This window comes from Podarcis tiliguerta, assembly GCF_965153285.1.
Source record: "Podarcis tiliguerta genome assembly, chromosome: 14".
NCBI lineage: Eukaryota > Metazoa > Chordata > Lepidosauria > Squamata > Lacertidae > Podarcis > Podarcis tiliguerta.
The window spans coordinates 18,817,832-18,833,598 of record NC_139547.1 but is presented as its reverse complement, the minus strand read 5'-3'; the positions used below and the strand labels follow the sequence as shown (position 1 = coordinate 18,833,598).

Genomic DNA, 15,767 nt, shown 5'->3' with positions numbered 1-15,767 from the left:
GGGAGGAAGGGATGGCCATAGGAATCTGAGATGTCGCTTCCGATCTGACTTGCTCCCAAACAGACAGGAGTACTTAGCTGCCCTCTGTGTCTCTCTGCCCTGCCTTTTGGACAATTAATGCAACTGAGAGCCAGGTTCCCGTGGAGTGGAGTGGCCAAGTTACTACAGTGGTACCTCAGGTTAAATACTTAATTCGTTCCGGAGGTCTGTTCTTAACCTGAAACTGTTCTTAACCTGAAGCACCACTTTAGCTACTGGGGCCTCCTGCTGCTGCCGTGCCGCCGGAGCACGATTTCTGTTCTCATCCTGAAGCAAAGTTCTTAACTTGAGGTACTATTTCTGGGTTAGCGGAGTCTGTAACCTGAAGCATATGTAACCCAAGGTACCACTGTACAAAAACAAGAACAACACTGAGCGTCTTCAGTGAAAGGAGGTGGCTGAACAGAAATGTATTAGCAATCAGCAGGGATGCGTGAATGCCAGAGTTTTGCAAAAGGGTAAGAAAAAAAAATTCAGAATCCAGGTTCCAGAGAACCCTTTTTTTCCTGCTCAGTGAACCTCTGAGTTTTACTGAATTAACTTTTACTCAGAGTTCCAGGGGTCAGCAAGCTTTTTCAGCAGGGGGCCAGTCCACTATCCCTCAAACCATGTGGTGGGCTGGACTATATTTTGAAGGGGGGGAATGAATGAATTCCTATGCCCTACAAATAACCCAGAGATGCATTTTAAACAAAAGCACACATTCTGCTCATGTAAAAACATGCTGATTCCCAGACTGTCCGCTAGCCGGATTTAGAAGGCGATTGGGTCTGATCTGGCCCCCAGGCCTTAGTTTGTCTACCCATGGAATTGACTCATCATACTTAATGGGCATTCATTTCAGTTGGTCTAAAAAAGTTAGTTGAATACAACCCGAAGTTTTCATTTAAAAACAACTCACCATCACCACCAAGTTTCTAACCCTTAAAAGGCTGGGAAAATAATATTTGGCTGTATTGAGGGTAGGCAACGTCCCAGAAATTTCAGAAGCCAAGTAGAGGTGGTTTCAGAACCTGGCATTCTGGGACAGATGCCAGGGCCACAGCAGGAGAGCTGTTAATGCCTGCTCTGGGGCTACCTTTAAGGGAGGGTAAATTCATGCATCAATGCTTCAAGCAATCCTGCAGCTGAGGTTGGTGGGAGCAAGAGTTTAACAACAACTAGATCTACCTTCCCTGATCTGCTTTGGACTCCAATGCCCATCAGCCCTAGCCAGCATTGTCATGGTCAGGGATGATGGGAGCTTTCATCCAAAACCCCTGGAGGACCAGTGTTAGAAACCAGTGGCGTAGCGTGGGGGGTGCAGGGGGGGCCGGCCGCACCGGGCGCAACATCTGGGGGGGCGCGCTCGCACTCGCAGCTCTCTGCCCCTACCTGGCCCACTCACTCTCTCTCACTGCAGTGCTGGCTGTGCGAATCCGATCCGAGCCGCCGGGTCGCCGCCCACTGTGGAGGGGGGGTGCCAGGCATGCAGTGCGGAGAGAGAGCGAGGGACTATCTGGGGGAGGGACAGTGCAGCGGGAGGGGGGTGCAAATTACTTGCCTTGCCCCGGGTGCTGACAACCCATGCTACGCCACTGTTAGAAACCCAGATAGGTATCTATGCTAATCACCAAGCAGCACCTTAAACCTAGGTTATGGTCACCCCAACAGAATGTCTAGGCACCATTCCACTGGGATGAAGTTTTCATTGTTGTTGTTTATTCATTTCATTTCTACAGCACTTTATATTTTAAAGAAAAAAATCTCAAAGCAGTTCACAACACATTAAAATATCAAATAAAACAATCCAGAATACTGTAAAACAAAGTCAAGCATCAAGGAAAACAATGTGGGGAGCAACTTCTAAAACCTCAGAAAGTGTCAGGAAGATTATCCGCGGGATGTTCAGCAAAACTGGAGCATGTGTGATTACATAGCTTCCAAACATGTCCATCATGGTACTTTGTGAATTGCCTGTCTCGAACCGCCATCCATAGTCAGACACATTTAATTTCCCTGTCCAGACACTTTAACTACCCCTGTCTCCTTCTCCCTCCCAGATCTGTTCTTCTTACTCGTGCCCAAATTCTCTGATAAGCAAAAGACCCCCATTTGACAGTTCCCATCTTCTACTGATGAGCAACTTCCTCCAACCCAGTTACAGAGCGCTTGACACATTCCCAGCCCATTGAGGAGTTTCTGAGATTCCTGGCTACATCTTCAGAGGCGGCTGCTCGAGTAAAATACAGCCTGAACACTGCTGTTCTGTCCACCTTTTGGTTTAATAATGTATAATTTGACATGAGCTTCATTCACAAAGAACGGTTTCTCATTCATAAAACATATTCTCTCTCATGAAAAGGTTATGAATTGAGCTTCTCTGGGTGGGGGGGACATGCAGCATTCACCCTCAATTTATAGCAGAACCAATTAATTTCCCTGGTGTGTTCCTAATAGGACAGGCATTAACTAGGTCTCTGCACAGCTCTGCAAGCCGCTTACTATTTCAAGGAAGAGGCTAGAGCAGAGGAGAAAGTCGACAGCGTGCAAAGGAAAAAGTAGTTTTAAAGGTCTGTGAACTCCTGCTACAATTTCTGTCACAATGGAACTCCAAGTCAAAAGGTGGAATATAAATACCCTAATAATAAAATAACATCTTCATTCCAGGAAGCTGTCTTTTTGCAGTTGCTTTTATACTTGTAATTTTGATGTCTGCCTTTATTTGTTTGTGGACTGCCTAAGCAGTTCTTCAGGAAATGAAAGTGGTATATCAACCCTTTTAATCATTAACATCTGAAGCTAGACAGGCCAGTGACCTGACTTGGTATAACATGGTTTTTGAAGTCTCTACAAGTCTCAGGTTCAATCCCAAACAATTCCAATTAGAAAGGACAGGTAGCAGGCAATTGTCATAGGAGAGAGAGTCGCACCAGAAATCCTTCAGAGCTGCTGCCAATCTGAGTATGCGTTATTATTTCTTTTATTTATTATTGACATGTCTAAGCAGCCCCAGAGCGAGAGGTCTCTGGGCAGTGGTGTAGATACAAATGGCTTAAAATCTCATGTGCCCCCTCCATGGGAGATCTGGATGAAAACAGGGCCTTTTTAGTGGTGGTTCGCCACTCACAGAATGCTCTCCTGAAGGATGCTTGCCTGGCACCATCATTACATATTTTAGGTGCCAGGCTTTTCTGCTAGGCCTTGGGCGAGTGGGATGTTTTAATCCTGCCTTGTAAAAATACAGTTGATTAAAATTTTGTTTGCTTTTTGTAATAATAATTTATAAAGGGACTAGTAAATTTAAATAGCAACAAGTATAATATAAAACAGAGTAGATTGTACTAGCCTAGATGAACAAGAAGCCTGATCTGGTACAAGGCAGTGTCATATCCTACATGTCGTCTGTTCCTTTTGAATTATGGTGCTGGAGGAGACTCTTGAGAGTCCCATGGACTGCAAGAAGATCAAACCTATCCATTCTGAAGGAAATCAGCCCTGAGTGCTCACTGGAAGGACAGATCCTGAAGCTGAGGCTCCAATACTTTGGCCACCTCATGAGAAGAGAAGACTCCCTGGAAAAGATGGAGGGCACAAGGAGAAGGGGACGGCAGAGGACGAGATGGGTGGACAGAGTTCTCGAAGCTACAAACATGAGTTTGACCAAACTGCGGGAGGCAGTGGAAGACAGGAGTGCCTGGTGTGCTCTGGTCCATGGGGTCACAAAGAGTTGGATATGACTATAAACAACCAAGGGTCCTCTTTAGGGAGTCCCTGCAGAATAAAAAGGTTGCTCCCACACCCATTGGTGCTCCTTTATATTCTTTTCCTTTCCCCCATTCTGACTGCTGTGAAGAATGTTTGTGTCCTTTGATTAGCTACTGTTTAAAAACCAGCTCATTCCATTTGGCCCTGATAAACAAACCAGCAAACAATGGAAAGGGGGAAACATATCTTCTGGCTGGGATAAGAAACTATTGTCTGCTTGCAGAGGGAAGGATTGCCTAATGATTAAAAGAATACTATGTGTCTGCATCGGGACTGTTGGGTCAGAACCAATTCCCAATTATCACTTCACTCACTGTCAGGAGGCAAGGAAATCGGATGAGAAACACAATCATGCCCCCATGTGTGAGAACAATGTGTCTGTCTCCCAGAATCAGAAGTGCCTGGGGAAAAACAGGATTTCTTTAAGGCTAGAGAAGAGGGGAAAGTAGACAGTGTGCAAAGGAAAAATTGAGTTTTAAAGGGTGACTCTCCTGTCTGTGACAATGGAATTCCAAGTCAAAAGGTGGGATATAAATACCTTAATAATAAAATAACATTTTCATTCCATTCATCTTGCCTGGAACTGGAATAGCCCCAATTCCTGTTGCATACCTCTCCCTTATGTTTCATGACCCCCAAATAAAAGCCTAAATCATTCCTAGAGAGTTTTGATTTGTTGGGAAGAGTAGCATTTTCTGTACTCTTGACTCTAAATCGCTTGGCAGAAGGAATGAGAATTATTTTTGCAGGGGCATCACTGATTGAAGGTGGCTTAGGTCACATTCACACCATACATTTAAAGAACATTTTACGCCCACATCTTCCTTCAAAGAACCCTGGGAACTGCAGTTTGTCCCTTGCAGAACTACAATTCCCAACAACCTTGACAGGCTACAGTTCCAAGGATTCTTTTGGGGAAGCAATATACTTTAAATACCCTGTGGGCCTGATAGTAAAGTAAAGGGTAAAGGGACCCCTGACCATTAGGTCCAGTCGTGACCAACTCTGGGGTTGTGGTGCTCATCTCGCTTTATTGGCTGAGGGAGCCGCCGTACAGCTTCCGGGTCATGTGGCCAGCAGGACTAAGCCGCTTCTGGCAAACCAGAGCAGCGCATGGAAACACTGTTTACCTTCCTGCTGGAGCGGTACCTATTTATCTACTTGCAATTTAACATGCTTTTGAACTGATAGTTTGGCAGGAGCAGGGACAAGGTCGCGGGGATTCGAACCGCCGACCTTCTGATGGGCAAGTCCTAGGCTCTGTGGTTTAACCCACAGCGCCACCGGTGTCCCATCTGCCAAATATCAGAGGCTGCTCCCCTATTCACCCCTATATTTTGGTGTGGCGAGTGAGTGGGGGACCTTTATCACCAACGAAGGGGGCTGGATGGCCCAGAGGTTGCCATATGCGGAAGTTAGAATTTTAAAAAGGAAAGAAAACAAGAGGACAGACTGCACCAACAGCAGAATCCACTGGGATTTTCATTCATGCAGAATCCATTCTAATCCCTTTCAGCTACATACATCTCTGCACCTCCACCGTCCTGAGTTCCGGGTTGTTGTTTTTTCCCTCCTCCAACAAAGACTTAGAAGTGCTGACTCTGCCCTAAAGTGCTAAGGAGAGAGGAGGCAGATAATGCTTAGCTCACTGTTGGGTTCAGGCCCGTACCCATCACAGCCCTGCAGTAAGCATTTAAACAGTCTCCTCCCCACTGTCACCATCAATCAGAAATATAAATATGCTGTGTTCTCTCCTCCAGCAGTTGCCTTAGGAACCAGGTAAAACCATGGAAGAAAAAATCCCCGATTCTGACCACACAAAGGAGCATTGCCAAATGTGGGAAGAGATGTTACAAGGAACATATGCCCTCAACTTCCTCATTCTATTGCTAACTTGTTTTTTTATCCTGCTCTCCTTTCAAGATCGGCATACTGCACATGATTCCTTCCCATGCATGCACGTTATGTCCTCACAGCAACCCTGTTAGGTAGGCTAGGCTAAGACTGTAGGCTGTTGGCCAACAGTCGGTTAATGAGGTTCAGGGCCAAGTAGGATTCAACCCCAAGTCTCCCTGACCCAAGTCCAACAGCCTATCCACTAGAAAAGGAGTGAGCAAAATTCAGGCTTGGAGAATATGCTTTGTTGTTGTCGTTTTTACTATGTACCCAAGGTCCACCCATGGGAAACTGGAGCAAAAGAAATGCATATAAAATTAAATAATTCTAAGCCCAAGTGTTTGCTCCAAGTACCAAAACCGAATGGAGCTCACAGTCCTTGCAAACAAAAAATCCCAGGTTTCCTTTCAGCAGTGTTAATCGGGAGTCATTTGGTTGCTACTAGTACTATAAGCAATTGGGAATCTGACTCCTTGCGAATGAGGTGATCACCAGCCACTATCATATCCACAGCCTTGTCTGCACTACACATTAAAGCTGTATCATACCACTTTAATTGGTCGTGGCTTCCCCCAAAGAACCCTGGGAAGTGTAGTTTGTTGAGGGTGCAGAGTCATTAGAAGATCCCCTATTCAGTTAGCAGAACTACCATTTCCAGAGTGCTTTAACAACCAATCCCTCTTCTCAGGGAACTCTGGGACTTGTAGCTCTGAGAATGAAAATAACAAACTACAGTTCCCAGGATTCTTTGGGGGAAATCACAGCTGTTTAATGCTTTAAAATGCATAGTGCAGATGGGGCTCAGATCTCCCCTCGCCCCATCGCTGTACTATATTATATTGGCTGTTCAAGGCCTATTTACCATGGATAGGGCTTAAGAACAATATGATGCTTACATCCCAATCCTGAAAGCAATTGTTTGGAATTCCTTTTCAATGAGCTTAATAGGGAAGAGGCACAGTTCAGTGGTAGTGCATCTGCTTTGCAAGCAGAAGGTTGCTGGTTCAATCCCCAGCAACTCTATGTATGGCTGAAACCGTGGAGAAGCTGCCAGCCAGAGCAGACAATACTGAGCTAGATGGGCCAATGATTTGACTCCACCTGAGACAGCTTCCTGGGTCCCTATGTACTTATTTGTTTATATTCCAATACACAGCATCTTCACAACAGTCCTGCGAGGTAGGTTAGGCTATGAGAAAGCGACTGGCCTAAAGTCATCCAGGGCACACTTCGGAAAGAGGTGACATTTCATACTCAAGGCAACTGAGAATACCTCCATGGTGAGCAGAAAAGGAGTTGAATTATTTTGCAAGAAGTAGTAGTTTTTACTTTCAGACCATCACTTTAGCCCAAACTTACACATAAAGCTAGAATATGTAAAAATGGAATGTTAACCAGGTGGAAAGTTAAAGCTATAATATATTAAGATCAAGATTAAGATAAAGGTAAAGAGGGAAAGGATTTGCTGAATAAATAAATTGAATTGGAATACAAAAAGGGGAGGTCCGAGAAACAAGGAAATGCAAGATATGTCATGAAGGATTGAACTGTTTTTAATGGTTTTTTACTTTTGTATTTTTCTTTTTTTATTTTTCTTTCTGTGAAAATCTCAATAAAATATTATTATAAAAAAAAAAACTTACACATAAAGCTAAACCAAAGCAAGGCTTAGTGCAAGCAAGCAGGTTCCCTGACTGAAGGGACTTTTGTTTTTATTGTGCATTTCGTGTTTTCATATTGTGATTTTATGTTGCAACCTGAGACCTGCGGGTATAGTGCAGTATACAAATTTAATGAATAACCAATAAATAAATAAAAGATCACTGTGACAATACTCCTCCCCAATGCCGCTGCCCTACAAGGGATGAAGCCATGGTTTGGCATATTGTTAAAACCCAGACTTATGGTTTGTCTACTCTAGATAAAGCGGTAAGCCAGGAACACACCTTGGTTAAAGTGCATGGTTTGTCTGGAGCGAGACAAACCATGGGGCCAAAATCTGGATGCAACGTTAAGCCAAACCATGGTGCCTTTAAAGCTATAGGAGCCTCAGTCTGGAGGTGCACATCTAGGTAAAACGTACAGAGAGCGGCTTCCAAGTAAGATTAACCCTTGTGAGGGGCCACTGCTCAGAGGTAGGTAGGGCTGGGAGAGACTTCTGCCTCAAAGTCCAGAGAACCATTGCCAGCCAGTGTTGACAAAACTGAGCTAGACAGAGCAATGATCTGACCGGTTATGGAAGCAGCTTCCTATGTCCCTAAGCTCCTTTTGGAAATGAGTCACTGCACTGATCCAGTGTCTTCCACATCCCCACAAAAGCCTACCGACATCTTGCCCACACGCACCCAAAAGGACCCTTGGGAGATTTATGAGGAAGTCCCTTAAACCAAACATGCACACGTACCTAAGTCCTGGAAATAGGTCGGTATAGAAGGAGAACAAAAATACCTCTCTAGCACCAAGTTTTAAGAAAATAGGTTACTTATCCCCAAAACAACCCTGTGAAAGCCTAGAGCAGGCCCCCTTAGGCTCTCCTTTCACTTTGATTTCCACAGACCAGTTCCTGTGGGAAAATATGGTGCCTATTTTCCCACATTGCAAAATGTTACGTCTGATGATCCCCACATCAAGTCAAGGTTCAGAGGGTGGGGAAAGAGAGCACAGCCTTACTCTTTGCGTTGACCCCACTAGCTATTGTTCGTAAAATGTTACTGAGGAACGATACAGATAGGGTAAAACTGGGCGAGTCAGAGGCTTGTGGATTTCACTAGCTCCCTTTCCCTTCCCCCACCGTTTCCCTCCACAATTTGAACACAGGGCCTGCTTCTCTAAACTTCATAACCAGGTCTTCCTCTTAGAGCTTGCCAAGGCTAAATCCCCCAAAACACAGGCAGGGAGGAGAAGAACCATAAAAATAAAGCCAGGACTTAGCGCCGCCCGCCGCCCCTGGCGAATCCATCATTGCGCACAGAGCCTCTCGAGCATGTGCAGAGCGCTTTTCCCTAACCCTAAGCAAACGGCATTCCAACCCAACGCGTAAACATACCCTGCTTGTGCGTTCGGCTGATCTTTTCAAATGGGCATTTCGCGATCTCACGGCGCTTTAACGCGAGTTTCGTGCAAGGATTTGGTCGGCAGCGAAGGAACAAATCGAGAGGGGCTGGGCTGCAAACGGATTTAAAGCCAGGGCAGCTTCGCCTTCGAGGCGCCCCGCGCGCAATTTAAGAAGGGCTCCCCACCCACCACCTCCAGTAGCCAAAAACCAGGCAGGGAAGCGAGAGAAGGGAAGGGAAAATCAGCGCTGCCTACTCACCGCTGACAGCAACCAGCAGACAGAAGGCGAGGAGAGGCCCCAGCAGGAGCTGCGAGGAGCTGGGTCCCTTCATGGTGCGTCGTTCCCCTGCGGGGCTGGGCTGGGCTGAGCGCGCCTCCCGTCCCGTCTCGTCCTGCTCCGCTGAAGCTCAGCAAGTTCTGCCGCCTGTTTGTGTTCCTGCTCCGCACAGGCGAATGACTCAGTGCAGCCCAAGGCAGAGAGCGAGCCCGCCCCCTCTTTCCCTTAAGGCTCAGCCTGCCAATTACGCCCCGCCGCCACGTGCTCCGGCTGTCGAGCCAATGGCGAGCGGCGTCGGAAGGAGCAGGAGCAACAGCAGCGCAAAGGAAAGCCATTTGGCCCATTTGGAGGGATGGGTGAGCGGACCGGGATGGGCTGCTGGGCGCCTAGACGCCAACATTTGGCTAAGCGCAGTCGTGCTTGAAATAGGGTTGCCACCTTTGTTCTGGTATAATACAGGACAGGGTAGGGTGGGGGGCCCCAATTTATTTATTTTCCATCTGATGCGCAGTGATTTCAAAGCAAACCATTATGATCGATTGCTTTTTATTTAAATAGTTTTTATTTGATTTTACAAATTTGTTCACATTCCAAATCACAAATAATAAAAACTACACAAGATTCTTCCGAATCTTGAGACTTCCCTCCTCCCCTCCATGGGTGCTTTAGTTAACCTTTTCAGCTGCATATTATAAGTCACTCTAATTTTTCGGTTCTCCATTGTGTCCAAAGTCTATGTAACATTACGTGAGTTATTTAAGACCTGCTAAAGAGTTCAAATGCTTACAGTAGTCTCTCAAGTATAGTATAATTTTTCCCCATTCTTTGTTAAAGTTTTGAACCTCCTGGTTTCTGATTTTCCTGGTCATTTTTGCCATCTTTGCATAGTCCAACAACTTGGTCTGCCATTCCGCTCTGGACCTTATTGTCTTTCCAACTGCAATAGAAAGACATTATGATCTATTGCAGCCTAAGAGGGTGGCCCCTCTGGAATTTGTCACACACCTACAGGCACACATGAATTTGTAGATCTGTCTGTGCTTGGTTACCCAGAACTTAAATACACTCTTTCAAACACATGAATTTGGAGAGGATCCCTAACTTGGCAGAGAGAGAGAAGACTTGAAATACAGGACAAAGGTGCCTCAATACAGGATGCAGCATTTTACATTGAAATATGGGACAATACTGTATTTATACATAACAGGTGACAACCCTACTTAGGTTTGCCATGGCACCTTATAATACTAGCATTAATTATAATTCGTTATAATACCACTGTGCTGTAGTGTTTAGAGTGTCAGACTAGGACCTAGGAGACGAGGGTTCAAATCTCCACTTGGCCATGAAGTTCACTGTGTGACCTAAAGCTAGTTGCTCACCTAACTGACAAGGTTGTTGTGGGGATTAAATGAGGAAGGGGAGAGGAACACCCAAGCCGGCTTTTTGGAGTGCTGCAGGAATTTATGTAAAGGTGGGGAGCAGTGGCGTAGCGTGGGTTGTCAGCACCCGGGGCAAGGCAAATAATTTGCACCCCCTAACCCGTGGATTTGCGCCCCCCAACCCTAACCCCCAGATGTTGCGCCCGGTGCGGCCGGCCCCCCCTGCACCCCCCACGCTACGCCACTGGTGGGGAGGTTGCGCCTCTAGCAGGTACCATGCACACACAGCCCGACTACCAAAATCAACACAATCACTTCAGCAAATGTCCCCACAAAACACTTCGTCACAGTTTTTCCTATCAAAGCACCTCTGCTGCACATTACCAAATGTAACAATCTGGAACAACAGATACAATCTTGCTTGAAATGTATATAGGAAGTGCAGTGTAAGCGATGGAAGTCAATCAATGGAATTTTATTAATATTTTCATATTGAGATACTTGCAGAATAAATTTGGAATAAATTATTCCAACTTTTCTTCTTTTCTCTCTCTATTTTTTCCTCCTTTTTTCTTTTTTCTCTTCCTATTTTTTTCTCTTTTGTTCTTTATATATGTGTGTGTGTGCTTATCTGAAATATGTATGTATGTATGTATTTGCAAAATTTTGCTTATATTTTGTAATCATTATGTTAAATAAATTAATTTGTTTTTTAAAAAAACCAAATGTAACAATTCACTGATAAATGTATCTACATACTGACTCACTGGGAAAACTTTAGAAAGTCATATAAAATCGCTCCAGTATGGATTTGCACCATTCCAACTTTCTTCTGTTCAGGAAAGGAACGAATTGTGAAGGGGGGGAGGCTGGGATGTGGGCAGCCATAATCCCTGAAACCTGGGATCACGTGCACAGCAGCCTCTTGCACAAGAGATAATCACTGGCATCCTGGCAAATGGGGGTCAGACAGGCAGTCATCCCACAGACAATGGCAAACCATCCAGGAATGGATTAGGTTCTTGGTCAGGACAAAGAGGTGTGATTAACTTGGCCTTGGAAACCAGGAACTTCTTTTGTCTTACTTGATGAGTGTGAGGTTGAGGTCAAGGGAAGGATAGGGACAAACCTGATGCTCAGGTTTCTGTCACCAGACCCTCCCAAGCTGTGATGTATTTGTGATGGTGTGGGTATCTTTGTAAAACTGATAAAAGTAAGAGTCATCCTTTGTTCTGGGCTTCTTCCTGCTTCTACCATGTGGTTAGTGGAAGTCCTGTTGCAAGAGTCTATAAAGAACAGGCCTACTGGCTGCTGTTTTGCTCCTCTATTTCTAGCTGGTGTCTTTGGTATTCCAAGTGAACCACAAAATTTTCCTATAACAGGAGGAAATGGGAAGTTAGAAATTCAATAGCAAATAAATAAAATGGAAAATGTATATAGGAAGTGCACTGTAAGCAATGGAAGTCAATCAATGAAATTTTATTATTATTTTCATATTGAGATATTTATCGAATAAACTTGGAAGGAATTCTTCCAACTTTTCTTCTTCTTTTTTTCTCTTTATTTTTTCTTTTCTTCTTTTCTTCTCTTCTGTTTCTTTTTCATATATACGTGCTTATTTGAAATATATACGTATGTATTTGTAATATTTTGCTTATATTTTGTAACAATTATGTTAAATAAACAATAAAATTATTTTTAAAAAAACAAGTAAATAAATAAAAAGGGGCCTCCAGGGTCATTGGATCAAGCTAAATGGTGGAAGATTCGGAAAAGACAAAAGGAAAGAATTCTGTTGAATTTGCTCCCACAATATGCAGTGATGGGCCCCGACTTGGATGCCTTTAAAAGGGGATTAGACACATACAGTGGTACCTCGGATTAAGTACTTAATTCATTCCGGAGGTCCGTTCTTAACCTGAAACTGTTCTTAACCTGAAACACCACTTTAGCTAATGGGGCCTCCTGCTGCTGCCGCGCCACCGGGGCATGATTTCTGTTCTCAACCTGAAGCAAAGTTCTTAACCTGAAGCACTATTTCTGGGTTAGCGGAGTCTGTAACCTGAAGCGTATGTAACCTGAGGTACCACTGTACCACTCAAAGGTTTCGCAAGCAATGAACACCTTATCCATAGAAAGAAATATGCAACAAAAGCATGATAAATACAACAGACCAATCATCAAAACAATGTCAGATAGCAATATCAAGGAAATGAAAAACACACGAGCTGATAGCGGCCTACTTACACAATGAATCCACCAAGATCTAATAGTTATCAACTGATCCAGGACTGTATCACTTAACCCAGTGTGCAATGTCATGTGTGCTGTTGTGAATTCTGGTTAGTCCTTGGTTTTATCTATAGCTCCATTTTGGTGGGTGGGTGGGCTTTGATACGGAGGCGCTCAAGAATAAGTGTTGCGTTAGCAGCTGATGCCATCGTGGGAGTCATAAGCCGAAAGGGATATTGGGAAAGGAACCATTGTCTTTATCTCTATTTATCATGGCAAATACTAGTCATTCTTTGGGCCTTCTGTCTCCTGCTCGGAAGAGCTGGCTGACAGGGTGGTAGATATCAGACACCAGCAAATCCTGGATAACATGAGAAGGTAACCGGAAATGAAACAGACGGGTTTGTTAGTCTGTTTTTGGTATGGTATGCAGCAGGCTAATGAATTGTGTAAAGATCTTAGGCAGGGGCGAAACTAGGCTTTATTTCAGCTGGGCCAAAGACCCAGTTTGGCACTCCCCACCACATGCACATTTGTGTACATGCGCATGCAGTCTAGGAACCTCTGGAGGTTTCATCTGGGGCAAAACCCCCAGCTAGCCCCCTGTAGCTACAGAACTATTTCATGTACAGTGGTGCCTTAGGTTAAGTACTTAATTCATTCCGGAGGTCCGTTCTTAACCTGAAGCTGTTCTTAACCTGAAGCACCACTTTAGCTAATGGGGCCTCCTGCTGCTGCTGCGCCGCCGGAGCACGATTTCTGTTCTCATCCTGAAGCAAAGTTCTTAACCTGAAGCACTATTTCTGGGTTAGCGGAGTGTGTAACCTGAAGTGTATGTAACCCAAGGTACCACTGTATTAGATTTTTTTAGTTTTTCGCCTCTGAGAGTGGGTCAACCTGACAGAATAAGCTAAAACATGCAAACATGTTCCAGGCTGTGGGAGTAAAACGTGCCAATTTTAATTTTATTTTTTTAAGGGTGCCCAAAACACTGCTTTGAGAGATGCGGTTCATGGGTTTGGAAATACCCTTGGGGAAATAAAAAAGCAGAGCAAAAGTCATTGAGCCATACATGATCAAAGGGCAAAAAAAGGCATGCCAAGAGCTGTGTGTACTGTAAAGCACCAGTAGCCAGGGACTTTTCCCAGATGTTGGCAAGCTCTTCTAATTTAATTTCCTCAAATATGTGATTGTGATGCGTTTGTCTCCTGACAAAGCTGAAATAAGCAGCCAAGTGTCCAGACAACTTATTTTTTTCTCCTGATGAGGGTTATGTTAGGTTGTGGGTGAACATATCAGACGACACAGCGATTCTTCAAACAGCTCTTGTTTATTCACAGGCCAGGGCAGAACTGAACTGAACTGAAGGGTTCAGTCAGCCCGCTTATATAGAGCTCCAGTACAATGTAACTGTAACAAAACTATCCATATAGAGCTCCAGTACAATGTAACTTTCTAAAACTATCCAATCACTGAGCGTCACTTTCGATCCCTTATTTGCATAACTATCTACAGTATCCCCCTACTGGCCTAGGGTGAGAACTTCAGTACATAACAGGTTACATTTCCTTGGGGGGCAATATTTTTGGGGCAGGACACCAAAGACGAAAGGTGGACAGGGTAGAACTCAATGTGGATGGGGACAGAACCAAAGACCGTTGTGCGTGGCCAGGCCACTCCCTTTTCTCTCACCTTGCCACTCCTTTCTCTCTCTGGTCGCTTCCAGACCACTGGTTCATTGAGCATTCATCCCAATTTGTTTGCACATAGCTTGTGGGGAGGTTATATACATCCTTGGCTGTTTATCGAGCATCCATTCCAAATTATTTGCAGGGAGGGTATGCGACGTTGTGTATAGTTGTTACCCTCAACTGCCCTGTTCAATAAACAGTGAGTGATTGTGATCAAAAACTAGTGTGCAATTTTTTTTTATCACCCTAGGACAAGGCTAAAATACAGCTTGCACACCAACATTTTGAAACAGGCTATGTGCACAATCAAAAAATGGCATTCAAAAGTCGAATGTATAATAATAATAATAATAATAATAATTTATTATTTATACCCCGCCCATCTGGCTGGGCTTCCCCAGCCACTCTGGGCGGCTTCCAAAAAAAATATTAAAATACTGTGCTACATCAAACATTAAAAGCCTCCCTAAACAGGGCCGCCTTCAGATGTCTTCTAAAAGTCTGGTGGTAGCTGTTCTCTTTGACATCTGGTGGGAGGGCATTCCACAGGGAGCGTGCCACTATAGAAGGGAAACTCCTAAGGTACGCTTTTCAGCTCGAGTCTCTTTAACCGGCCTTGTGAATGTTGGGAGATCAGGTCCTTGGGATGAAAATAAGAACCTAAAATGAGCCTAAAATGCTTGACTAGACCGAAGCCACTTCTAATCCAGTATCCTGGTATCCTGTTCTCACAGTGGCCAGCCAGCCAGATGCCTGTAGAAAACCCGAAGATGGATGTGAACACAAAAGCACACGCCTCACTTTTATTCAGGGGCAGGCTTCCTTTGAATGTGGAGGCGATACACTATCATGGCTGATATTGATTCCAGCCTGATCTTCCAACTACAGTGGTACCTCGGGTTACATACGCTTCAGGTTACGGACGCTTCAGGTTACAGACTCCGCTAACCCAGAAATAGTGCCTAGGGTTAAGAACATTGCTCCAGGATGAGAACAGAAATCATGCTCCGGCGAAAAAGCAGTGTTCCCCCAACCTTGGGTCTCCAGCTGTTTTTTGGACTACAGCTCCCATCATCCCTAGCTAGCCAGAGACCAGTGGCTATGGATGATGGGAATTGTAGTCCAAAAGCAGCTGACGATCCAAGTTTGGGAAACAGAGCCCTAAAGCATCCCTGATAGTTTGTTAAAGGTGCTGCGAGTTGTTAGGAGATCCATATTCCCCTCACTGGCCTTTCCTTGGACTAAAAATGAACCCAGCATGCATAACTTAACAACCCTCACTTCCCGTAGAATTAAGTGCAAAATAATTCAGAGTATACTGTAACAGAAGAAGAGCTTGCGGGCTCAGTATTCTGTTATTACAGCGGCCAAAAAGATGCCCATGGGAAACCTTGAAACAGGACTTGAGTACAACTGCGCTGTCCCTACTTAGGATTCCCAGCAATTGGT

At 44.7% G+C, this 15,767-nt stretch overlaps 1 protein-coding gene across 2 annotated transcripts in view; it reads right to left on the bottom strand.

The window, feature by feature from the left end:
* Window positions 1–9,252, bottom strand: part of MFGE8 (milk fat globule EGF and factor V/VIII domain containing) — a 29,727-nt gene extending 20,475 nt beyond the window's left edge. The window contains exon 1 of one of the 2 annotated variants that reach the window (XM_083412145.1): window positions 8,996–9,252. In XM_083412145.1, coding sequence (XP_083268271.1) covers window positions 8,996–9,068 — 73 coding nt within the window. In that variant the 5' untranslated portion in view covers window positions 9,069–9,252. The remainder of the gene's footprint in view (window positions 1–8,995) is intronic. The other variant, XM_083412144.1, reaches the window with a different exon arrangement.
* Between the last annotated feature and the right edge of the window lie 6,515 nt (window positions 9,253–15,767).